Consider the following 26,137-nt stretch of genomic DNA (forward strand, 5'->3'; position numbering starts at 1 on the left):
GTCACGTATTTAGAGCTTTGAACCAGGCCAGTGATCTAGCCTCAGGTGTCACTGTGATTGTGTGACACAATTTTGTGTCTGTTCAGTTTCCGTTAATCTGTTTTGAACAGAAACACAAAAATCTCACCCCGGCATTGAAACTGGTCCTGCTTCCTTGAACATGTGTGCTGTTAGCCTCAAACATGGACTTTATTATTAGAACCCGGTAATGTAACTCACCAAGGAGCTGAAAGGGGATGGTTAGCAGCAACCAGCTCCAAGTGACATCAGGAAGAAGTGGGTGGGAAATGCTAACTGCATGCGAAGCTTCCAGCCTGTCTAATATAGACTGGAGGGGAGTAAGTTGTGTGCTTTGCTCATGCTTGCTCTATGCGGAGTATAAAACCGTGGCTTTGTGGAGGAATGAAAATGGATTAATACTTATTAGGTTTTGCAGTTGACAAAATTGATATGCTACATAAGATAAGAACACATTTAAAGCCCTCACTCCCCAGAAACATTTGCACTGAGGAGACTCAGAAAGGGTTGAAGAAGTGTTTATTTACTAAAGCGGAACATCAGGCCTAGGGAATCAGTGGCTGAATCAGCCCACATCATAGGCAATGTCTCAGGAAAGGAAACTGAGGAAAAGTAACTCTCTGAAGAATTTTTGGTGTTACACAAAGGCATGGGATGGCCTGGCAATGTAATCTCCAGGTCCACAAGTGCTCACATCAGCAGAAAAGGGAGATCCCTGGTGCAGGTGCAGGTGGGAAGGAGAAGGCATCCGCAGGGGCTGCCCATGGTTCCTGCCAAGACTCAATGCTGAGTTTCCTCCTACAGTTTCTTGACTTCTAAGACATCTTTGGTGGCAAGTTACGTTTTTTGAGACCTGCTATGGATAACACAGTGTGGCTGGTCAGTGTGCCCTATTTGGGTTATCAAAACCATGAGGTTTCACAGGCTGCACCCTTGCATGGCTTTCTGAGACCAGCCCGTTTTCTCCTGTTTTCTCCTATATGATGGGGGCCTGGACATGCTGGTCCCTCAGTCTGCTGTCTGGACCACAATTCTTCTTACCTTATTGACAAAGAAATTCTCTTAACCATGCAAAATTGCTGATTGCAAGGTACTTTGAAGAGGAACTGCCTTCATTTTTGGGGTGCAAGCATTTTTGGGTGTGATGGTGCTTACAGCACTGCTTAACATTGCTCCACCTCTTTTATAAAAGCAGCTGCTAATTTAAAGGGACACTGTGAAGTATTCTTCACATTTTTAAAAAGGTCCTGTTTGCAGCCCACTGAAAGCTTGAACTTGAAGCCTGGTTGCTTACCAGCAGCCTTTTGGCACCCATTGCTAACGCCCTCCCTTCAGGTAAACTTTATCTTAAAGGTGTGATTGTCTCCTGGATCTTTCTGAAATTACTCTTTCAAAACACTCATTCATGTCTTCCTTATAAAAAGTATAGTAAGTGTGTACATTGAATGTATTTTTAAAAGGATTTTAAAAACAGCCTCTTATAATTTAGATCCAAGCCTGTGTCTTTAAGGGATGAAGCAACATACACTGAATTCAGCTCAATTAATTTAAAAACAGCAGAAAATGGTAAATTCAGCTTAGTCTCCCTATAGTATGAGAAATGGCCAAAGCATAGAGGGGATTTGTATTCTCACAAGGTGTTTATTTTAACTAATTTGTATCATCTCCCAGAGGTAGAGATCTGATGCTCTTGGCAGATCAAGAGGTTTACTATTTCAAATCCCTTTCAGCACGGGGGAAAGCAGATGATGTTAATGGATGTTACTTGTCTGAATGTAGTAACAGATGTTTCTGTAGGAAGTGGAGTGGAAACACTCACAAGCAGGATTGTTGTCTGGTTTTTGGTTTATGCCCATATTAAAGCTGTTGAAAGGGTCATGCGACACATCTTCATAGATGATCTGATTCATAAACCCTTTTCTTGAAGCATTTGGGTCTCAGTTGTGATGATGGCACCAGCAGCTGGACAGATTCTCATCGCATTTTTATACACACATCTTCACTGTAAGGTGTGCGGTTTGCTTGAGTTTAGTGGAACTTTGATCTCTAACATAAAACCTAGCAGGCAAATTCTGGTATCATGATACTGAATTTATTTTAATACCGTCAACCTTCCTCCAGCTCTGTTAATCTCAGTTCCATTGACAATAGCTTAAAATACTCTGCATTTATGTTGACATTACTTGGGCACAGTTTATAAATTTTATGGCAAGACTTCTCCTTTCAGTTACAACTAGCTTTGAAACCATTTGGGGCATTTTGGTTTGTGCCTTACCTAAACTGCAAATTCTGTGTTTTAATGTTTCATCAAGCAAAATGACAGAACCATGCTGAGTGGTTGACTTGCTTGGCTGATCTGCCCTTCTGAAGGCCACATACCTGCAGTGTTTACTCATAGGTTTTGCTACCGTCCACTTTTTTTTCTTGGGACAGTATCACTTCAGCAGCTGTTAGATGGCTCTGAGTTGTTAACTTGGACTTGTAGTGGTGCTATCTACAATCTCAGAAGTGTTTGTCTTCTTTTGTTTCCTCCTTTCCAGGTGGGAACTGCCTACCAGCAGGTTGGGCCCTCCTCAAGTTCTGCATTAGCAGCTCTTCTCAAACCAACCAAGAATCATTTTTGCAAGAAAAATTTTTGTATGCCATGCTGCCCGCAGTACTCTTGCAGGTGGTCTGGTGTACTTGCTTCAGCACAGATGAGTCAAACAGCCCCTTCATACTGAGTAAGCTGATAAAAGCAATTGATCTCATCACGTTCAATTTGTGGGCTTGAGTGACTCCAAAGGTTGATCCCTGCGTGCAGTCTTAAAAAGTCTTAAGTATGGTGGAGGACTGGCCTAGCTCCTCTTCTCTGGGCCATCTTTCACCCTGGCAGGAAGCAGACCAGATGAAGGTGGATTTATGGGAACTTTGGAAAACCTATCTTTTTGGGGTATAGGTATCAGTAACATTAGCGCATCCTTTGAAAATAGCCTCAAGAGGTTTCTGGGTGATGTTTTCTACTTACCTTTGGTAGTTGTCTCTGAGTATTTACTTAGAAGAGAATGAATGCCTAAAGAGGAGACTCTGTGCTTTTCCCCTGCAAAGGGGAATTCCTTGATCATCTTTCTTCGAGCAGATTTGGGTATGTTTTTCCTTTTGCTTTCATATTGTAAACCTATACATCCTGTTCCTGTAGGAACGAAAGAGCTTTACTCAGGAGTGCTGGCTTCTCTTCAGTGGTCTTTGTCTTCCCTCCTAGGAAACAGTTTGAATGTGTCAGAAGAGTTCCAGTTCCTCAGAACTGCATCTGGCCAAAAACCTGACCAAGTTGGTCTGTAGTATTTCTCTCATTAAAAGCCTGCTTCTTCCTCCCAAAGAAGTCATCTGTGAACAGTAACAAAGGATTAATTGTGGAGACTTGGGACTTGGCAGAATTGTGTATAAATGAAGTGCTTTTTTGGAAGCTACATTGCCTGTCTTGCAGATCAAAAAATAAATGCAAAATATTTCAATGTGTATCAGTGGATTAATTCACTTGATTGCCACTTCCCTTCCTCTTCTCTTTTTGGGGAGGGGTGCTCCGGAGATTGGAATTTTAATTGCTTGACCGCAGTTTCTTATTAGTGGTGCACCAAAAGGGTACGGTTCATTAATTAGTACCGAATATAAGGATCTCTGAGGTTGAGCTATAGCATCAAATGGATGAGTTTAGTCAACTCTTGACTGAAATTACAGTCTTTCAGTAAATTGAGTTATAATAATGAAACCATTAGAATTTTTTCTCAGTCCCTGCATGTTGGTTTTTGTATTTGCAGAGTACATTCTGGTGGTCTTAAAGGATGTAGCATTTTATATAAATAAATATTTAATATTTTTATACCTTTTAGACATATGTAACTGTTCTGAAGGCATATATATATATATACATGCCTATAGAATAGTTACACGTAATTCATAGTTGTTATACAATGGCATGCCTTATTTAATTTTATTAAATGTTTTGGGGTTTTAATCCATTAGGTAGTTTCATTTGCAATATATAAAAACAGTGTTCTCTGTAGCCGCTTTCTTTTTCAGTCGGTACCTGAATTTGTGCTACTGTATCCAAAGGGAAGTCTAGCTCTTGAGTGTAATGATCTGAAAACAGAATATTATCCACATTATTACTTTAACATCCAATAGTCTGTATCGTATTTCTTCTGGTTTTAAAACTTGATGATGGAAGTGAATCGTATAACTTCAGTTATACATTAACCGTGCTGCATCCAAGATTCTCAGATAGTGCAGTGTGGAATAGGAATATGCCTATAATACATACTGGTATCAACTTGTTTTCTACTTTGTGGATTAAGAACTGGTTAATGGACAGACTGCAAAATGTAGACATGTGTGGGGTCACCATTAATTGCTGTGTGTGTAGTAGGGTAACTGGTGCATTGGTATAAAACAGAGTGTTCTGCAGTATTTGCATCCAGAGTTTAGAGGTAAATAGGAAATAATTGCTGATAAAACTTACGAGTCATCTGAACAGCGTGTGCCTTATTTCAGCTAAATTCATAAACTGGACTTTGGTTATGGACACAGAATTATGGATGTTGATGGGGCAAATGGAAAACAGTGGCTCTGAAATTTAAATAATACAAAAAAATATATAAATGGATCAATTTCTGCCACCTGTTCCACTCCCATATTCCATTTATACATTTATATGTATCCATTTGGGGGCTTTTAAAATATGAAACACATTTGAATATGCAAGAGCCATAAAGTCTGGTTTGTAAAACCCAGCAGAATTCAGTGATGAATCTAGTGCTTGTATTTAGTGGGAAGTGGGAAGTAATTAATAGAAAACTACAAAAATTGTTTTTTTTCACAGAAAACCTGTATTCACTCTATTTTTTAATTCTCCTGTAGAATTTTATAGGAAGATGGTGTTCAGCAGTTTACCAGTATATTAATAAGTCTTTATTTATGTAAGTCTCTGGGGCTGAGCAACCATCTCCTGTTAAGAGTTCGTAGAAACTAGATGTCTGGGAGTTCAGAAGTTGGCAGGAATTTTCATAGGACATTTTTCCACGAGGCAATTTTCTTGGCTTTTGTTGTGTTTGAGACTCAGTTTGTGGAAAGAGGGTTGTGTTTCTGCTCTCTCCTCTTTCTCCTGCTTCCTCTTTCACAGGAGTTTCTGAAACAGTGCAGCTGCCTGCCATGAATTCACCAGTGCATCACATGGAAACTTGGCTTCTTGGCACATGGAAGGGACAGCTCTTTTCTTCTGTCCCTGCCTCTGGGGAATTAAATTCACATTTTGTGTTTCTGCTTAAGTTTAGAGCCAAATTTTTCACTTCAGCTTCCTTCCTCCCCCCTGCCCCTCTCTCCTTTCCTTAATTAAAAGATGCTCAGGTTGAATGCCTATAGCTGCAGCTGAAAAAGGATGAAAATCGCACAGATTAAATAATAGCTACACTTTTGAGACCTGGACCTTTATTTAGCATCACATTTGCTGGCATGTCACTGTAACTGAGTTCAAAGCTGACTGGATTACTTTTTTCAACAGATTAATTGATAAGCTCTAATTTTAAAGGGAACAAAATTTTGTTTGCAGTCAAATATGATTTTTACAGCTTTAGTTGTTCCTCCCATCTAAGTTAATGACAAAGTCATATTTGCTCAGTGTAAACAGGAATAGATAGATTCACCACATCTGTATGTGTTCAGTCTCTCTGTTTCCAAAAGGCTATGAGGGCATCCAAACCGAGATGCCGACTGCTAAAACCAGTATCTGTATGACACTGGCTAAAACTGCTTATTTTCAGCACCTTCGAAAATCAGGTCAATTATGGAGTACCCAAGGATGAGCACTGGTTTTGAGAGTTAGGTGACACAGGTTTTTGGATAATGGACTCCAGGTAGGTGTCTACAAAAAGACCAAAAAATCAATCTCAACACCTTTTGCCTTAAATAGTTTCTGGAAACCTGGTAGAATCCCATGCCAGCTCTTCCCTGAGCAGGGAGGAAATTAATTTCAAAAATTACTTGGAATAATATGGGGTAAAGAAATCAAAACAGCAGCCTTGGGTAGGACAGCATTTCTGATAAATCACAAATGATCCTTCTCACAGAGGAATATCCTGTAAAATACCTAAACACAGAAGTCCTTATAATTGAAGTTAACAGATTTTTTAAAAAGAAAAGAGGAATGGCAAAATGTGCACTAAGGTGCTTTAGAGAAAACGTGGCAATAGATGCTCACAGAGCCTGGAGTCCAGTTTTGCACAGGTATTGCTCTTGGTAAAGCTGCTATGAAGTGCCTTGAAAATATTGCTGCTGAAATTATGCACCTTATCTTTGGTTTTGACAGAAACACGGTTGTTCTTCTCCACTCCTCTGAATACTTCCATTGCTTTCCCATTGAACTTAAAAACTTCAGTCTGCTTTCCCTAATTTAACCTCCTTCACCACAATGCACTTTTGTAATTTATCCATCTTTTCATTTTTCAGTCATACCCAGCTTCTTCAGCCAAGCTAACACAATGATATGCACCATTTCCTTGAAATCTTCTCTCACAGCATTTTAATAACTTCCCCAAATAAGTTCACAGTGCTCCTGCCCTTTCGGTTCGTGTCATCGCTGTTTGAGTCATGGGTACAATCAAGTGGCAAGAGCCAGTTAGGCAGCCACAGCTGTGTACATTGGATATATACGTTTAAACAGGGTGCTTAAATGTGAGGTCTTTTCTTGGTTGAGCTCTGTCAGGTTTGTGAAGAAGGACACTGGCTGGCAGATTTGCCAAGCACATGAGAAGTAAAAGCAACAGAGATCTTGAACTGCCAAAAGAATTAAAAAACAGGCAAAATGTTGCAATATTTGCCTGCATAAAGAGGGGAATATGAAATACGAGTGTAAAAGAGGTACTGATTTTTGCATACGTTAAGATCATTTGGGAATCCTACATTCACTTTTCCTATCCATACTGGAAAAAAGCATTGGAAGAGGCTGAGAAGAGATCTAATCTGACACCGCCACTCTCATGAAAGGCTCAAACTCAATTTTATCTCCCCAAGAGAAGGCTAAGAGGTGAATTAGTTTTTGTTTACTCTATAAATATATGTACAAGTAGATCAGCTAAAACTGCTTCCCAGCAAGCAGAAATAGCTGTCAAGATCAGTGGCGGGACACTGACAAGCGTGAACCAGAAGCAAGATGTGAGTTTGCAGCACTGGGAGTATCGCTGGAACATTTTAGATAGGGGAATAATAGATTCACTGTCACTTGGTTGAATGTCTTTCTTAAAAACTTCCTTATACCTCAGTCAGCTCACGGCTTCTGTACATAGGAATTGCCGCACAAGGACTTATAGCCTGTCAAGTAGAGGTCGGATGGCTCTGCTGGCCCTACACTAGCTATATGTTTTTATTTCACCTATTCTGTTCTTTTCCCTCGTTTTACTCATTGCACCATACTGAGACTGGCAGCAGTCAGATCTCCATCTTCTGTATTTGTGCACCTTCCAATGCTGTGATGCTGGACAAGTAGAGACAATAACCAGTGCTGAGGGTTGATCCCAGTTCAAAAAGCTCACGTGGGATGCAACTACTGAATATCCATTTACTTACTGCTTTCCTTTTTCTTTTTTTTTTCTTTTCCATAGTGAAATACATGAGAGAAGCCACCCCCTATGTGAAGAAGGGCTCTCCTGTTTCAGAAATTGGGTGGGAGACGCCTCCCCCCGAATCTCCCCGCTTGGGTTGCGCCTCTGCCGACCCCCTGTCGCAGCTTTCGCTCTCCATCCACAGAGACAAGAAGACAATACCGCTCAAGATGTGCTATGTGACGCGCAACATGACGGTGTCAGACCCTGAAAACAGGTGAGCGGGGGATTTCCCGGGGCTTCATTTTTGCCTTCGCGTTGAATTGTCGTTGACCTTTTCAGCATTGGGTTTGGTGAGCAAGAGCTGGCAATGGGCTCTGGCCACATATGGCAACCCAGTGAGGGGCAAGCGATCGCCGGTTTGGGAAGGGTGGGTGGTGGTGTCTGAGCCGTGAGGTGCTGGATTCAGCTTTTGGGTTGTGCTGGAGAAACTCTTCAGTGCAGTAATCCAACATTTTTAGTAGAAATAGAATCTCAGGGGTTTGTTTTCATCCTGATTAAGTGTCTGCTTTTGAAGGAAAAGATACTGTACACACTAATTTGTTACATCTTCTAGGCTGGCTTAATCCAATTCCACTAAACTACATTTTCTTTTCTTTTTTAATGAATATTATTTTAAGAATGGCCTTTTTTGTCCATTCAGTTCTGGGCATTAAAGTCAAGAATAGGAGAAAAGTTCCATTTACAAGGCATTAATGGGGAATTTCTATGACTTCTTGGGTTTTTTTCATAGCGTTAAAAATAGGATGAGCTTTTAACAGCCCTTATTTATAACATATGTGGAACAGCTGCACCACACCAGCACGCTCTCTGATCCCTGCTCTAACAGCTGCTAATAAAAAAGGGACCAGTCAAGTCAGTAACACAGACTGCTTCTTCCATCCAAATAATGGCCTTTTTGTTTTTCTGCAGTGTGCTGGCTTGCCCAGAAGCTGGGTGTAATGCCTTTGATTCTCAGCACTTATGTATAGGCATAAATAAAAGTTAACATTTTCCTTTGCAGAGAAGGATAAGGAGAAGAGGGGAGAGAAGGGGGTTTGCGGGGGATGGGTTCCCCTGTAATCTCTTGCATTGCAATTCAGAAACTTTATCGGTATCTGTGTAATTTTCCTTCTTTCTTTTTTATATTTGTCTGACCTTCTTTTATGGGTGTTTTCCCCCCCTGTGCTTTATTTTTTAGTATTGCTCCCACCAAGTGGTTACTACCATAGTCAGTGATAACTGACCACTACAGAAGTGCAACTGTAGAACAGGAATTACCCTAGCAGTCTTTCTCAAGTTTAAATCAAGATGGTTATTGGTATCGGCCACTTTTTTTTCACATGTATCTGTATAGTTTAAGATGTTGAGGTTTGACAGCTGTATTGCTAGCCTGAGAGTTTGTCGTTCTCTCTGCCATGGAGTGTATTTTAAAAATACTCATGCAGGTCGCATTGTTTGAATCAGCACAATGTAATGATGCTTTACACGTTGGCTTCATTCTTTCAACATTTTTCTCTTTTTTTTGACTGTATGGTAGTTCTCAGCTTCTGTCACTCTCCTGGTCCTCAGTTTTGTTTGAAGGCCAGGAGGACTGCTTCAGAGGGACACACACTCATTGCTCATGATAGTTCTGCAATGGAGCTGACTTTTTCGAAGCGTGCTACAAGTGTGTGTGTTCTTAGGTGTTACTAGGAAGTAACACGTGGGAGAGTCATATTGCTTATTATCATGGTTTTCATTTTGTGTTGCTGTCATTTCCTGTGGAAAGAGTGACTCTGATCGTTACTGTAGTCCAACACAGTGCAGTGTACAGCCTAAGCTGGATTTTTCCATCCAAGCACACAGTACCTCACAGTCGTGCTAGCTGTAGTGGAATAGTGGCATCCCATTGATTCGCATTTTTACTTGTTTCAGGGGTTTTTAACTATTCTGAATACTGGAACTGATATCTCCCAGTAGAAATGCTATTACAATGCAGTGACCCTTTCCCACTGGAATATATCCCAAGATAGTAATCTGATTCCACAAAAATAATTTGATCTTCCTTCACAGCAGAGCCCAAACCATGTCCTTACATGCTTGTGACACTTCCGTTTCATAACCTAGTGACCTGACACACATAGATCTTATAACTGATGGTGTCACTTTGCTGGATGGCTTTAGGAGAGCACTGCTGGCAGGCTGCCAAAGCATAAGCTGGCTATAAAGGAGCTCCTTTGGACTATAGCTGAGCTAATTTTCATCTAAGACCAAGCACGGACGTAGAAAGCATGAGTTTTCCAGTGCAGATACTTCTCCAGTGCAGGCTGGAGATCATGTCATAGCAGGGTTGTGGGACCAGGCTGAACTGGATTTATGTTCAGCATGAGAAGATACCTATGTTAAAAGGCCCAGAAGGAAATACCTGCTTGTTGGCACTGAGTCACCTCCAGTTCTTAGAAAGCTGGGGTGAAATGTGGTTTTAATGGGAGCGGAGGAAGTTACACATATGGTTTTCCCACTAGAGCTGGTAGCCCTGCACAGGATTTCTGCTTCTCCTTGAAGACTGGTCCCAGTTAAGAGATACCTAAGTCTGTGTCTACTCTTGAATGGTTTGGTGAGCCTGTTATTTCAGAGCAGGAGTGAAGTTTGGTGCTTTTAGAGCCAGCAGTTCTCAGATGTCTCTTTCACCTAACCTGTCTGTGGGTTCACTCTGAAGGAGGTAGGGAATTGTCTTGTCTGTCACCTGATTAAAAAAGCTGCGAGATACCAAGGAGAAGATCCTTAATACAAACCAATGCCAAATGTAGTGTGTTGGAAAATATTTTTAATAGTACAAACACAGCAACAGGAGAAAAGATGCAGAGGATCTTAGTGGCATCTATGTCTTTCTCCTCTAGACACAGGGGCCATTGTTACATTTTAGGCTGGAAGAAACTAGGTTAAAATAATTACTAAAATCTGTTGTTTGCCTGCATTTTTACTGATAAGAGTCCTTCTTGGTGGCAGCAGTAAAAGGTTAATGTCAGGCCTCACGAGGGAGCATCCCCTCCCAATGAAGGAACATGTCCGAATGGTCACAGCTAGTAATACCAATAAGCAGTAAATCTCACTGCAGTATAAAAAGCTTTTCATCAATTTCTGGTGATGATATTAAGGAATAGGAAGAAAAAAAAAAAGAAATAGGCCTCTGAGGTGAAATTTGTTCTGTTGGTGCTTTTAAAGTCTTGGAACATAATACAAAGGTACTTCTGTACATAGGACAGGAGACACGACTTCCCTGGAGGAATGAGGCTGTGGTGCGTGGACTGAAAAGGTTTTCTCGTCTGCTTTTGAAATCACCCTAAAATCCTGCTTGCACTTCATTCAGCCAAACCCAGAAGGTGTGGGCCTGATCCTGCCAGCACTTAGTGTGCACAGATCACGTTTTTCCAGTGGCAGGAGTCCAGAGCAGTGTGATCCTTACACGGAACTTCAGCAGGGATCCAATGTTAAGGATTGAGTTACTCATTGGCAGGATTTGGCCCTCTAATGGGAAAAGTTTGCTTTGGTTTTGAAGCTAGGAAAAATGAGCCAAGACACGTTCCCAGCAGCGTGGTGCCAGCTGACAGCTGCTCAGAGTGGCAGTGCCGCAGCAAGTATAGGTATAGTTCATAGACTTCACACCAAGGACACGTGGAGAAACAGATAAGGAATTTTCCTTATCTGTTGTCCATTTCAGGGTTAGACTGAGAATTACAATCAGAAGGTAAAATTGAGCAGGTACATTTTAAAGGTGCCAGAGGAACTGGCTGGTATCCATTCATTCTGAGCTCTGAGCACTGAGCTGCATCTGGGAATTACCTGAGCTTCCCAGGACAACAGGGAGGTGCAACACAGACTGAGACCTGTTTACTCCAAAGGCAGCTATAGATGTAAGCTGCTTCATTACTTTGATTAATTTTTGTTGTTGTTGTTGTTGTTTTTTTGCATTGGGAAGTACTGATTCACTGAAAGAAGTATTTGCAAGATTTATTGCAAAGCTGTCACTCTCCAAACTGGTTCCTTTTTCACTCATTCTTTTAAAAAAAATTTTCTTACATTATTTAATAACATGTCAGTAATGCACAGTAACGGGGTCAGTGAGATTTAACATTTTGAATTGTAGTTGGTGTATAAGCATGTAATTTATGTAAGCATGAAATATCCCTGTGTGATGCTGAAATGGCATTTCAAAATCTTAAATATAAAACAATTCTAGTGAATTTGGATGTATTTACTTCTGTTACAATAAGGCATGAAAACAAAAGTTGAAACTTCTTTAAAACAAAACCTGAGTTTCAACCAGATTTAATATGACATAGTAAAAACTAGTCCTTGCACCAAAAAACTCGAGACATGAATGCTGATAACAAACATAAGAAGTTAGCAGAAGAGCGTGAAGATGGAATAGAGAGACAAACATATTTAAGTAGAAGTCAGGGATCTATGACGCTAGTATAGGACAGACTGCCCAAAAATGGACTTCCTCAATGTTTTTCTGATGCAGTTTTAGCTGTGAGGCTGATTGATTATTTATATAGGTGATGTCTGGAGTACTAGTAGAAACTCCATGCCTTTTCAGTAAAAGTCTATGACAGATGACCGTGTGTAGTTTGGGACCTGCCAGCACTCCCAGTTTCATTGCTGATCCAAAGCACAACATTTTTCTTTAAAAGGACTACAAGACTTGGTATGTTCAGACTGGACATTAAGAAGCATTTCTGTACCAAGTGAGTGGTCGAACACTGGAACAGGCTTCCTAGAGAGGTGGTCGATGCCCCAAGCCTGTCAGTCTTTGAGAGGTATTTGGACAATGCCCTTAATAACATGCTTTAACTTGGTCAGCCCTGAACTGGTCAGGCAGTTGGACTAGATGATCACTCTAGGTCCTTTCCAGCTGAACTATTCTAGTCTAGCCTAGCCTAGTCTAGTCTAGTCTATTGAGGAATGAAGGACATTTAGCTCCTGCACCTCTTCAAGCTCACGCTGGTGTGATTTAAGGGTGGCGGAGGGGGCAGGGAGGCAAGTATTAGGCAGTAGAGAAGAGTCTGGATGTCTTGTTGATGAAAGCGTGGGCTGGCTCATGCCTCCACCCTGCCTGTTTCCTGCTTGGTAAACAGGACCCTACTTTGATGTTGCCAGGCACGAGCAGCCACTGGTATACAAAGCAAAGGCTGGATTCTCCTCAAAGAGCAGCATGGTTTAGATGTTCAGCTTTGCGGCCCGGGTTTTTTCCCCACTGATGAGGGAGCGGATCCCCCGAGTCACATACCTGGTGGGGGGCTCGCAGAGGGCAGGGCACTGCTGTGGAGAGTGACCATGATACTGAGAATGAGTTATGGCTGCTCTTGCAGAGCATAGGTCCCATCTAACTTGGTTTTTGCCTCTTGCCTTTTAAGAGGTAGTTTGATAATGCTTCTACTGGTAGAAGCACAGATGGGGTGAGGTGCTGGGCAAAGACTGAGTCCTGGACCCAGCACTAAGGAGGTGATGGACCGTTTCCATCACTGTGCTGGCACCACTGCAGCATGCTGGAGCAGTGTCAGCCCTGGGTGGACACCAGCAGTTCTGTGGGGCTTCCTGGGGAGGTGGAAATCTTTCCTTCCTAATGGACAGTACAGATTTAGCAGGACTGGCCTTTGGTTTAGGAAACTTGGGTTTTTTTCTGTTACTGTGTGTTGTAGGTGGGCAAAAGAAAGAGAAAGGACTTTCATATGTGTGGGGGGTAGAGCAAAGGTAAAGATACTATAATGGGTGCATTACCAGTATAAAAAAATCCCCCTCCACACCTCCCCAAGGAATTTGTGCCTTGCTCCTTGTGCTGTTATTGAGCTGCTCTCTGGCTATAGACAAAATCTCTGTGAAATGGAGAGACCATACTTAATTCACAGTGTTGTTGTGAGCTACAGCTTGAGATCCTTGGATGAAAGGCATATAGCACTTCATTATCATTATCGGTACAGACATGTTTTACTATTTGAATATCAATAAGTCCTTTGAAGAAGTCATTGAGCCTGCTAGAGTCAAAGTCCTGATTTATATCAAGAATTTTTGTTACTCTTTTTTTTCCTGGTGGGCTGTGTTTATTATCTGTTTAGATTACTGTTAACTAGGGAAGAAATCAACAATCCAACATTAAAGTAAAGCAACTTGAAAGGATGTAATTCAAATCCAGAAAAGAACAAAAATGACAATAATCAGGGTGAAACTCTGGTTAACTCTCCCCTCATCCTCAAACCACCCTGTTGTGCTATGCTGTTGCAGTGTGCACAGGCTGTTACAGAAGTATGATCTACCACTGTGAAGCCCTTTACATCCTTGCCCACAAAGGGTCGTGAATTTAAGATCAAGGTGAATGTGGGTTTTTAACCTTAGCTCCCAACTATTTTACTGCTATGGATCCAAATCCTCCTTTTGTGTAAAGTTGGATGTTTCTTGTGGTGTTCTTGTTTGTTTATAGTAGTGTAACTGCTAATCTGCCCCCAAAATCTGCTCTTTACTGGAAGGGATGAACAAGTAGGCGGCACTTGAGATTTATCTACTCTTCTCTGTTTTCAAGCTGAGAAAAGTTAGGTGATACAGCTAAAAAGACATTTGCAGCTTCTCCTTCAATACCCTGAGGGCAGGAGAGGGAAGAAGTTGGGCTGTGGGGAGAGGAGTGGACTGGTGGAATGGATGAATGGCTGGGCAATGGGGAAGGCCTCCTCCTCCTCCTTGATACATTAACATGTCCTCTCTAAGAGTTGCATGGCTGTGGGACCCTCCTTGGTAGCTGGGGTCAATGCATTCAGGGCTAGGGTTGTCAGATGAGAGACCTGTAAGACTGCATTTTTTCTGTTATAACAGAATTTTGGGGCAAACGATTAACTGCTAGAATTAATAACTGGTTCAGGTTCAGACTGGGCTGTCTGACAGTCCTCTATCATCTACATCATCTGTTTTTTGGGCAGCTCTGCAATTGCTGGTACATTTTGGAAGCTGCAGTCATCTGTCTTGATAAGGGGCAGTTTCCCAGCCCTGTAGGAGCTGGAGCTCTGAAGCCTCCAGGCAGAAAGGATGATCTTTTTATTTTGTTTTTTTCATTATTAGGAATAGTTATTTTCCATCATTTATGAAACTTCTCACCAGCCAAACAGGTCATCAGTTTTGCTCTGGGTTGTATGAACTTATGTCTTAGCCTCAGTTTCTTCTCAGCCTTCTTGGAAGGCCACTGAGATCAGACACCTCTGTAGGACTATCCCTTCTGTAGAGAGGAGCGTTTTGGTCTCTTTTGAGTCAAATCACCTGGTAAGCTTTTTGGAAGAAAAAAAAACCCTGCCAAACAACCCAAAGGCCATTTTCTGCAGAGCAACCTCAAGGGTATTCATTTATACAAAAACTTTAACAAACTAGGTTGAACTTTGGGTGTTCATTTACTTTTATTTACTTCAGGTTTAATTTTTGTTCTGTTAGATCATGTTAAAATAGCTTTCTAATGTCCTAAGGACCTGCTGTATTCTCTGGGCAGCAGTTTGAGAAGTGAATTGCTGGGGGAATGTGCCAGGATTTGGGGAAACAGTGGAAACCCGTGAGTTTTCCTGCAGGGTGTTTGAGATACCAGTGTAGAACTGGATAGTTATGGCACGTTGTGACTGACCTTCAATCCGTGCAGGTCTTGGTGAATCTGGGATTACTCATGTTTCATTTTCTTGAAAAACAAGTCGCATCTTTTCCCTGACATAATGACACGGGGCTTTCTCCCCTCCCCACCCTTCTGAGCCTGACAGGCAAGCTCCTGGTGTCCTTCCCATCTCCAGCACAAATCGAATAGAAATGGGCAGAGCTCCTGCACCGGTTACTCAAAAAAAGTGTCCATTCATGCATGCAGATATGTGAGTGTAAATATGTCCTAGTTTCAGCTGGGATAGAGTTAACTGTCTTCCTAGTAGCTGGTACGGTGCTATGTTTTGAGTTCAGTATGAGAAGAATGTTGATAACACTGATGTTTTCAGTTGGTGCTAAGTAGTGTTTAGACTAAAGTCAAGGATTTTTCAGCTTCTCGTGCCCAGCCAGTGAGAAAGCTGGAGGGGCACAAGAAGTTGGCACAGGACACAGCCAGGGCAGCTGACCCAAACTGGCCAACGGGGTATTCCATACCATGGGACGTCACATCTAGTATAGGAACTGGGAAGTGGGGGCGGTGAATCGCCGCTCGGGGACTAGCTGGGTGTCGGTCGGCGGGTGGTGAGCAATTGCACTGCGCATCATTTGTGCATTCCAATCCTTTCATTATTGCTGTTGTCATTTTATTAGTGTTATCGTTATCATTATTAGTTTCTTCTTTTATGTTCTATTAAACCGTTCTTATCTCAACCCGTGGGTTTTGCTTCTTTTTCCCGATTTTCTCCCCCATCCCACTGGGTGGGGGAGGAGTGAGTGAGCGGCTGCGTGGTGCTTAGCTGCTGGCTGGGGTTAAACCACGACAAAATAAAACTTTGTGTATGTGTGTGTGTCTATGCGTGAACAGGACCAAATGTGATCTGACAGGAATAAAATATGTCATAGTGAGTGGGTGGTGAGGAAGGATGTGTGTGGTGTGGAGGTGGTAGTAACCGAGGCTGGCAGAATGCTTTCAGCTGGATTTTTGATTAACGAACTTTTAACCAAGTCTTTCTTTTCTGTGAAAATATTTAAATACTGAGTTATTGGAGAAAGAGAAGGTATGCTGGTGGGTTTTTGTGTTGTGTTTTGGGGTTTTTTTTCAGCCACTGCTTCAGTTAGGGGAGTTTTGAAAAAGTCAAAGAATATTGATTTTTCCAACCAGCTTCAACTGTAGAGGATTGAGCTGAGGAATAGAAATAAGAGCAAAGGAACTGGAAATTAATCAGGGGAGGGGGAACAAGAAGAAGAAACTGCCTTGAGAAATGCATGGAGGGAAGGGAGGAGAACAAATTAAGAAAAGGTGATGGAGGAAGAAGCCAACCAACAAGGCAAAGCAATGAACCAAGAGAGTGAAAACTGCAGGAGACTTTACTTAGTGAACATTTTTGCAAAAAAGAGAAAGATCAAAGCACTGAAGAGATGGAGAAAGAGAAATGCTCCAAGAAATGTGTCACAGATTAAAGGGAATGGCAGGGCTGTGTTAGTGCTGCAGGGCAGGACAGAGGAGGGCAAACAGTTAATCATGTTTTATGTGTGTCTGTATGTAAAGGTATGTAAGTGCTGACATCCCAAGCTGCCACTAAATAATGTTTGACAGCAATTTTAACACCCCTGAGATCTGCCAAACAAAAAAAAGTTGATATGCAAGGGTTTCAGTTTCCTGCCATGCTCCTCGTCCCTGCAGTCTTTGTGTTATGGCGTGGAGCCAGTGACAACCTCGAGACCCTTTTTCCTGCCTGGCTGTTGTCCTGTGCTCAGTGCTGGGCTTTCCCTCGCTTATCAGCAGGTCTGCAAATTGGATTTCAGTCTTACAGCTCTGATCTGGCCTGACCTGCCGTTAATCAAGGAGCAGGATTTTCAGCTGGTGTTTCTGAAGCTGCTCCCTCCTGCAGCTTGTGTAGTCACTTGTATGGCAGCAAATTGCAAATTGCAGCCACAGCGTGAGCCTTGGGTGGTGGGCTGACGTTGTAGGTGCCGCAGCTCAGTGTTGGTAGGTGCTGAGGCTGCGCTTTAGTGCTTAAGTTGTACGCACAGACGTGGCTATTTTAATACCCTGTGGTCACTTCTAGCTTTCACATGCATTTCTGCTGATGGAAATTCCTGTTTTCCTGTAGTAGGAATCAGGGGGGGTTATGCTGAAGTTGTTACTTCTTCTCATCACTTACAGCTTTTCTGTCAGTCTCTCAGTCTGTTCAGTGGGAAGATGAGTTTACTGCCAGTAGTGAAAGTGCTGGGAGGTGACCCATGCCTGCCGTTCCCGAAGAAGCCGGCAGTATCTCGGGGAGGTTGGCTCCCAGGTGGTGCTCTCTCCCCACCAGTCAGTGGCCAATAATTGGTCCAGAAGGAATTTGTGGTTTTGCTGTTGTGGTTGTTGAATAGTCCAGCTTCTGTTTTGCTTTGCTTGGCAACTAAGTAGTGATCCCTGGGATTTCTTGATCATGGAAGCCAAAAAGTAGGTGTATAAAATAAAGAGACATTGAGAAACATCCTGCTAGATGAGGTGGACCTGCTGCTTTTCTCTTCCAGCAATACTTTCTCCTGTAACAATTCATCTGCAAGACGGAGCTGATCTATCAGCAGCCCTGCTCATTTGTCCCATTTCCCTGTTAGTTTTCATCCATGCTCGTGGATCATGTCCCCGTTCTTTGCCCTGGGTCCTACTACAGCACTGCCTACCAGCAACAGCAGCAGTGGTCTTCCTTCTCAGAAGACATCTAATTCTTCTCCAAGCCCACAATGTCTTATTTCTGCAGCAGCATGAGACTCTTCACCCTCGTCTCATCTGAAGGGGTCATTTACCACTATTACCAACTACAGTCAGGTGCTCTTTGCTTAGCCTAGACGCAGCTCCAGCTGCAGAAGGTTGGCTTTGATGCAAAAGGTGCTTTGAGGTTGGCTGTGGCTTTGCTAGAGGTGCAGCTTTTGTGGCTGAAAGAATTTTTTTTTCCCTAGCATTAATACACTTTCCCTCTTGCTGTGAAAGAGTTGCTTCAGGGAGCTGTGGTCAATGTATTGACCACACCAATCACAACATCTTCTGGTCTTAAAGTTTCAGACAGCATCTTTTAAAGATTAAATCAAATTCCTTCCATGCCTCTGAAATAATTCTTTTTTTTTTTTTTTAAATTATTTTTTTTCTTCTTTTTTTTTTTTTCCCCCAAGTAGCTGACCCCACTGCTCCTTGAAACAGCACTTTTACCATTATTTGGTGCTGAATCCACTGTGAAGAAGGCTGGACTGTGTATTCCTGCGTTACCAATATTCAGCACTATTACAACCACTATATAAAAGAAAAATACAAGAAAGAAAAAGATAAGACGTCTTTTGGGCAATGCAGAAAAAGAGTTCTGCTCCTTAAAAAACTATTTTTAAAAACTGTTAAATGACTTTTGTAGTTGTTCTCAGTAAAGAAGGCAGCATGTGATGGGCTTTGCAGATCGGTTGGCATCGGCACACAGCAGTGTGAGCAAGTCTGTTACAGAACCAAATCCTTTCATTACTTGCATGCAGCGCAACTCTGCTGATATCCCTTTTATTAAAGCCCAGCTGGCGGCAAATAGAAATGAAATCAACTGTGACAGCTCATTAGTGATATATACACCCTCTGTTTGGACATCAGTCTAGTCCAGCTCCCAAGAAACGACTAGCTACATCGTTTTTTACCACTGTAAGTTGAAAGTCAGCAACTAACTGTGAATGCAGCGGATACCCTTGTGACGGTGAGGGGACCAAGAGAATTTCACATAGAAAAAATTCCACTTGATTACCAAATAGCACTCGCTTGGTAAAATTGCTTTCACCTCCATTTAGGTGCATCAAATGAAGATGCTTCTTCAGTGTATGCTGGGGAATTCATTGTAAGCCTAACAGTCTATCTATGGAATATTTTCCTTGCAGACTAAATCCAATGTTTCCATTGCTTAATTTTAACATGTTTTATTCCTGGTTCATCTCCTGTTGCTGCATGTAGAATTGAAAAAGAAACTTAACAGAGTTTTTTACTTATTTTATAACAGAACTTACAACTATTTTAATATAATATCTGATTGTGTTCCTCTAAATCTCCCCTTATGCTAGAAAGGCTCCAGTGTTTGTACACTCAGAAATCAACTAAATGACTTACCATTTCATGTGCAGACAATGATGGAGGAGGTAGAGTGAGCAGTTTGGCCCTTGATCCCTTTTTAAGTTTGCAGACTCAGTGGCAGAGTGTTTTGTTCCTGGCTATGCCGGTGCAAAATCAAAGTAGTGTGATGGACTTGAATAACTCTGGCTCCAGCTTATCATTAACTTCAAGGGATTTACTCCACACTTTAATCAGTCACTGAATGCATAATCTGACCCAGGAAGAGGCATAAAGTGTAAATCAGTGCCTGATTTGGTCCTGAGCCAATGCTGGTGGGAGAAGTGTTTTCAATAGATTTGATAAAAGGTATTTCTTAGATAATGAACACTCCTACAGAAAGAGGCCTTATCAAATGTGGAATGAGTATGGTCTATCAAACATTTGCTTTCCACTTCTTCTGATCCTCTGTAAAGTAAAAACTCTGGATGATGAAGCGAGGGAGTGAGTTTTGGCCTCTTACATGCAAGGTTATGGCATTTGGAGGCACCGGGTTTTGTGGCACCCCCATGTTCTGCGGATAGAGAAGGGGATGCTGGAAACACTCCTCGGCTCAGTGGGACTCTTTGAGAAGGAGAGAGAAAATTACTCTTTTATTATAAGGTTTGCCAAATGATCTCTGAGAAAATGTGATATCATTCATATGCATTGCCAAGCTGGAGAGATGCCGCGCATCTTGGCAGCCATCTAGAGCTAACATATAATCCCTTTGGGTTGGTATAGGCTTTATCAGAAACAGCTCCATATGCAGTATTTACATAACTGTGGTGGAGTGTGAGAATAAACACAGCTGTGGCATTGCCCTAAATATTTCAATTCAGTGGGGAATTAAGGGAACTTTATCACTGAACTGCAGATAACAGAAGTCAGTAAGCAGTGGTCAGTTTAGCCAAGGAACAAATCAAAGCTACAATGGCTGGACTGCTGGAAACATTAAAGTGCTTTAGTGTTGGAGTTTACTAAGGTCACTGGTATTTTTTTGCTTTTCAAAAAATATGGAAATGCAATCAGTCAGGCGTTATACAAAAAGCATCATCCAAATGGACTGGTGAATCAAAGCAGTGTAGACTGAAAGGCAGAAAAGGGAAGAGTTTATAGGGACGCAGCGCTTTCAGCATCTGACTGCGGTCAGAGCCCATGGGTTTCCAGGAGGATTTTAAGTTTCTTTTAGCATCTCCGTCCCAATTTACTGCAGAGACAGGAGTCCTAGATCTTTAGTGGAAATCTGCAAGCCTGGTTTCCTACGGATAGTTTAGTGCCCCGATCTTATAGCAATAGCCAGTAGCAGAGTTCAGGCAGTTGAGGATTTAGACTTTTGTCCTTAAGGTATGAATAAAAAAGAGGCCCTAATAATAATAATAAAAAAGGTCCAGCTTGCACAGGAACAATGCTTGCAGATGTATTGCTTGGGCTGGACCAGTGCTGTGGATAAAAGGACTGAGTTTCAGGGCTCTTAAAGCAGCATTCATTCCTGTTTTGAACTCACTTTTGAGAAGTGTAGCATGTATTGTCCAATCTTCCTGTCACTCAGCTCAGGGCATGAGGTAGACTTTATGCAGTTTACTTTATGCAGTAAGTGCATCACCATCAAATTTTGATGACTGACAAGCAGTCCCCAAAATAGCCCCATAAGAAGTCACTGAGGGATGACATTTTGCAAGCATGGCTCAGTATGTGTGTGTGCATATGTATACTAGAATATATACATTGATGGCCTGGTTTTGGCTGGGATAGAGTTAATTTTCTGCGTAGTAGCTTGTATGGGATTATGTTTTGGATTTGTGCTGGAAACAGTGTTGATAACACAGGGATGTTTTCGTTACTGCTGAGCAGTGCTTACACAGAGCCAAGGCCTTTTCTGCTTCTCAGCCCACCCCACCAGTGAGGAGGCTGGGGGGGCACAAGGAGTTGGGAGGGGACACAGCTGGGACAGCTGACCCCAACTGACCAAAGGGGTATTCCAGACCATATGACGTCATGCTCAGCATAGAAAGCTGGGGGAAGAAGAAGGAATGGGGGACGTTTAGAGCGCTGGTGTTTGTCTTCCCAAGTAACCGTTATGCTTGATGGAGCCCTGCTTTCCTGGAGATGGCTGAGCACCTGCCTGCCGATGGGAAGTGGTGAATGAATCCCTTGGTTTGCTTTGCTTGCGTGCATGGCTTTTGCTTTGCCTATTAAACTGTCTTTATCTCAGCCCACGAGTTTTCTCACTTTTACTCTTCCAGTTCTCTCCCCCATCCCACCTGGGGGGAGTGAGCGATCGGCTGTGTGGTGCTTAGTTGCCAGCTGGGGTTTAACCACAACAACTGGTATCACAGTAGAATGTGTATATATTAGAATATACATAGTTTAGAACCCCTTAAACAGAATTATTAAGAGCTGTCTAAATGTTCATTATTTTAGAGGACAGAACTCTTGTGCAAATACTTAAATAGCCACCATCAAAGCAAGTACACTTTGATGAAGGCCCAAGTAGCAAAACACATGTTTTTGTGTTAATCCACTTGCTTTAAGTAAGAATTTAAGCATTTTCCAAATTGGAGGGAAGCGCATTGCCATTTGGAAGCTCTTTCAGCTCTGGGTAATTTATTTTTAAACCAAAGCCTACTACAACTCTAACTTAAAAAGAAATTAAACAAGTTTGCTGCTGTTCCTTTGCATCTGAAAAAGCAGCACATGCTTCTGAGTCTTTATAGTCCTTGTTCAGCACTTTTTTTACTGCACGATACACAGCGACTTTGGAGGTGGGAGTTCCCTTATAGAAACCACAGGCTTTGTAAAGAACATTGTTTCACACAATCCATACAGTGAATTAACATTTTTCAAAACCAGCACAATACTGCTGTGCTGTCCAAATAATTTTTGTCTTTAAAAGAAGTATGAAAATAGGAGGTGGAGTGCAGAAAATCCTGAGCGCTGCTCCTGGCTTATTCCCTGCCTTATTCCCTGCCTTGTCTGGGTTATGCAACTTTCCACTTTTTTGGTGGTGAAATGGGGATGCTGTCACTGACCTCAATTGTAAAATGCTGTGAGGTCTCCTGCCAAAAAGTGCTCTGTAAGTAATAAGCAACATTTCCCTGATTACCACAACGTACTTTGAAAAGCCAAGTCTGTATAGTTTGTTTCCATTGGTAGCTGCCTACAAGAAGAAGTTCAAACTCAAGTTCATACGGCAGTGGGAGGGCAGTGTTTCTGATAGAAAGACAGACCAGGGTGTGGTAGCTGTGTATGATTGTAATGATCATCTGACACAAATGGCTAAATCATGACTGTCAGGGAGACGGCTTTTTCTCGCAGTTCAGAAAAAATGAGAGTGTGTTTGGGAACGTGCCTATCTACAAACATAGTTTTCTTATTCACCAGACCTGCATCATCTGACAAGGAATTTTCCTTTTGGTACCTGAAGTTAAATCCTCGGTGCATCCTGGAGTGGCTAAATAAGAGCCTTTAATTTCAGACAGTGCTGGGCTCCAGCAGCTTTACTGAGGAAACATGCGTTATTGTGTTTGCTCAGCGCTTTCTGAAAAATCGACCCACTTTTTAAGCTATCCAAACAGTGATTTAGGACCCTGAACAGTTCATCTGCTGAGTTTGGAAAATCATGACCTTTTCTATCTTTAGAGCAGTGTCTACATGGAGACCTCCCCTTCCCAAAATGGACAGCGGTCCTCGCTCTCCAAGCCCCAGAGAGCTGTGCAGATCAAGTCACCCTCTGTTCTGGATTCTGCTCTGGTTTAACCAATTAATTAAAACCTCTTAATTGTTAGTTAAGCTCCAAATTGCAGGATTTTCTAATTGCATAACAAATATTTGCATTACAGTACTGTTTTGAACCTCAACCTGAATAAATTCCACTGAATTGATTACCCTTCTGCTACAGAAAGGAGTCGTTGTGTGTCGCAGAGATCGGGCAGCAATACACAGGACAGAAGTACGTGCTTAGGCTCAGATCCCAGGTCAAATTTGTGTCGGTAATGTTCAGGGGCAGTCACTGTATGTGTATAATGAAAAAGCACAAATGTGATACGGAGTTGAGTGATGGGCAATGACCAGGGCTTGGTTTTATAATTGCTACATTAAAACTATTACTTTGTGGGTTATTTAATAAATGTTCAAGTAAAAGTGGCCCACAAAGCTATAAAGAGCACACAAAGCACCACTAATAACTAATAACTTCACTGAGAACAGAGCTGAAATAGCTGCAGCTGCCTCTCAAAGCATTTTTGTTGTTGTTGTTAGCAAAGGTGCTGGCACAGGTCCCATAACCACGATGGACAGGATTAATTTTCCTGAAAACTGTGTTCATTTGTGCTTTTTGAACCACAGTGGTAGGGTGGAAGCCCACAGGATGGTCTAGTAAGCATGGTTTTTTTGGGAAAAAAAAAAAAATCTCCACAGGAGTTTGGAAAACTGTAAAAGATGCCTGCCAGCAGCAATCATACGGTTGCGGTTAGCACTTTCTTGCTGCTGTTGTTAGCAGGCTCTAAATGGAGCATTGAGCGGGTTGGTAACTCCTGGATAAGGCCAGTTGCGGTGGGCTTCTGGTTGATGCTTAGTGGTGTCACAGAAACCACAGCACAGTCCTAAGAAAACTCCTCCATTTGGGATGAAGGTGGTTTTCATTTAGCTCTGTATGTGTAAAATAAACACATTGAGAAACTCCGGGTGTGCCGTGATACCGAGCTAAGGAAGGCAGCAGCTTATCCCTGGCTTCTCTGCAGTCATCTCCCGTGCAGTTCTGGATGGTTGCTGTGTCGGTGAATGTTAATGCGTGAATGCTCCTCTTGTCTTCATATTTGAAACTCCTATTGACATGCTAGATGTGGGGTTGCATCAACACTGGGAATCCCCTTCTCAAGGACTTTACTGAAATGCCAGTACAGGCCTAGTTTCAGTTAAGATGATCCTACTCTATTCAGGTGTTGTAAAGGTAAGTTTTTAATGCTAGGTCTTGACATTCTTCTTTTTAACTGATTGCTAACACTAAGCAAGGTAATAAATTTTGCCGCCTAATGGTATCTGAGTGAACATAATGTTTTCCCCACCCGTTTTTCTAGACTTATTGAAGTTCATTCACCTGATGCCAAGCACACCGTGGTGCTCAGGAGTAAGGATTCGGCTACAGCCCAGGCCTGGTTCAATGCCATCCACTCCAGTGTCAATGAGCTCATCCCCAGGGTGATTGCAGAGGTCAGAGACCAGCTGGGTAAAACAGGGATTGCTGGAAGTCGAGAGATTAGGCATCTAGGCTGGCTTGCAGAAAAGGTAATGAAAACTTTCTTATTTTCATTTCTATGCTCTCTCTTTCTTGCTTGCTCTTTGTTCCTGAATTCAGCCTTGTCTGGAAGTGGAGAGGCTAAATGAGATTCTGGGTTTTTTGATTTAGCTTTCCATGAAGACCTTTCTTTTCTTAATGTGCCAATTTTTGTGCTTTTTAAAAAAACCCCAAAAAATAGAAGGTCCCCTGAGTGTTCGCTTCTGTATGCCAATTAGCAAAGACTTTCCTGAGAGATGAAAAGTCTCATGATCTGTCAAGTTCAGGCATGAGACATGAGTCACAAAAACTGACACCAGCCTCAAGCTCCCCTGCCGTTATGTCTCCTGTTCACGTATATGAGATGTCACCTTCCTACTCCCAGCCTGGGAAGTAACCAGTTACTTGGTCCATGGTCCACCCTCCTACTGTGCCTGGCCACAGGAGCTGGACATGGTCACGAGGTGGTGTCCCCGCTGCGCCTGGGAGCTTGTTCTTTAATTGTAACGCTGCATTTGAGCTGATCGTTGTAGAAGGCCGAGCTTGCAATTGCAACTCTTACCCTGTGTCTTGCACAGTTTGAGTCTCAAAATATTTTATGCCACAGGGAAAAGCTGGTGTTCAGTTTGAAAGTAGTTTGGGATCTATTGACCTGTGGAAAGCCAACCCATGAATGGACAGGGATGGTATCAGTATGAGATGATCTGGTTTTAAATCAGTAGCCTCAGAATTTGTTTTAGGCACTGAACCAACTGATAAGCGTGGATTTGCTATGGTAACAGCATGAGGATTGTGCCTAGAAATATCTCCCATCCAGATATTGCCTGGGAGGCCATTCAGAGCATCTCTGCCTCTCCAGCTGAGGTGTGTGGAAAAACGGCCACTATGTACACACTGCCCTTTCAACCTCTGCATCCAGCACAGGTGTGGAAAGCTGACTGCCATTGCCCTGAAAAAAAACTGTACGTTTTAGCTCTATTTGGGATTTTGTAGATGAAAATATGGGAGCCACAGGTGCCATATTTCTATCTAGCATGCTTTAAGAAGGCACACCATTAATTTTTAGCAAAATGTGGGTCAGTCCACACCACTTGTAATGAGGCAAAGATTGCAAAACCTTCTAGGCAGATTTTGTATGTTTTCCTGCCCCTCCCTCCAAGCTTGCAGAGTGGGGAGGACAGCACAACTCCGTGGCTTAGTGCTGTAGAAAATGTGGAAATTTGGGGAAATAATTTGGGGTTAAAACACCAAAGCATTTTTAAGTAAATTTTAACAGTATTAAATTGCACAGCTGTGGGGTCTTTAATATTGTTTTTCCTTTTGTATCTGTTTCTATAAACTTATGAAACGCTGTATATAAGAGGCTTTTTCTATTGCAAAATACTGTCCTCTGAAAGGGTAGCTGCTCTGTAGCAGAACATACAGACCTTATATGTAAAATGTTCACAGGTCATTTTAAGGAGACATATGGCATGCTTCTGGTTTATT

General features: G+C 42.2%; 1 protein-coding gene across 1 annotated transcript in view; it reads left to right on the plus strand.

The window, feature by feature from the left end:
• SNTB1 (syntrophin beta 1) overlaps positions 1–26,137 on the plus strand; it is a 118,115-nt gene that overhangs the window by 51,993 nt on the left and 39,985 nt on the right. Inside the window, exons 2-3 of the mRNA XM_030011629.2 lie at positions 7,650–7,866; positions 24,453–24,660. Coding sequence (XP_029867489.1) covers positions 7,650–7,866; positions 24,453–24,660 — 425 coding nt within the window. The remainder of the gene's footprint in view (positions 1–7,649; positions 7,867–24,452; positions 24,661–26,137) is intronic.

Source organism: Aquila chrysaetos, chromosome 4 (genome assembly GCF_900496995.4).
Source record: "Aquila chrysaetos chrysaetos chromosome 4, bAquChr1.4, whole genome shotgun sequence".
Classification (NCBI taxonomy): Eukaryota; Metazoa; Chordata; class Aves; order Accipitriformes; family Accipitridae; genus Aquila; species Aquila chrysaetos.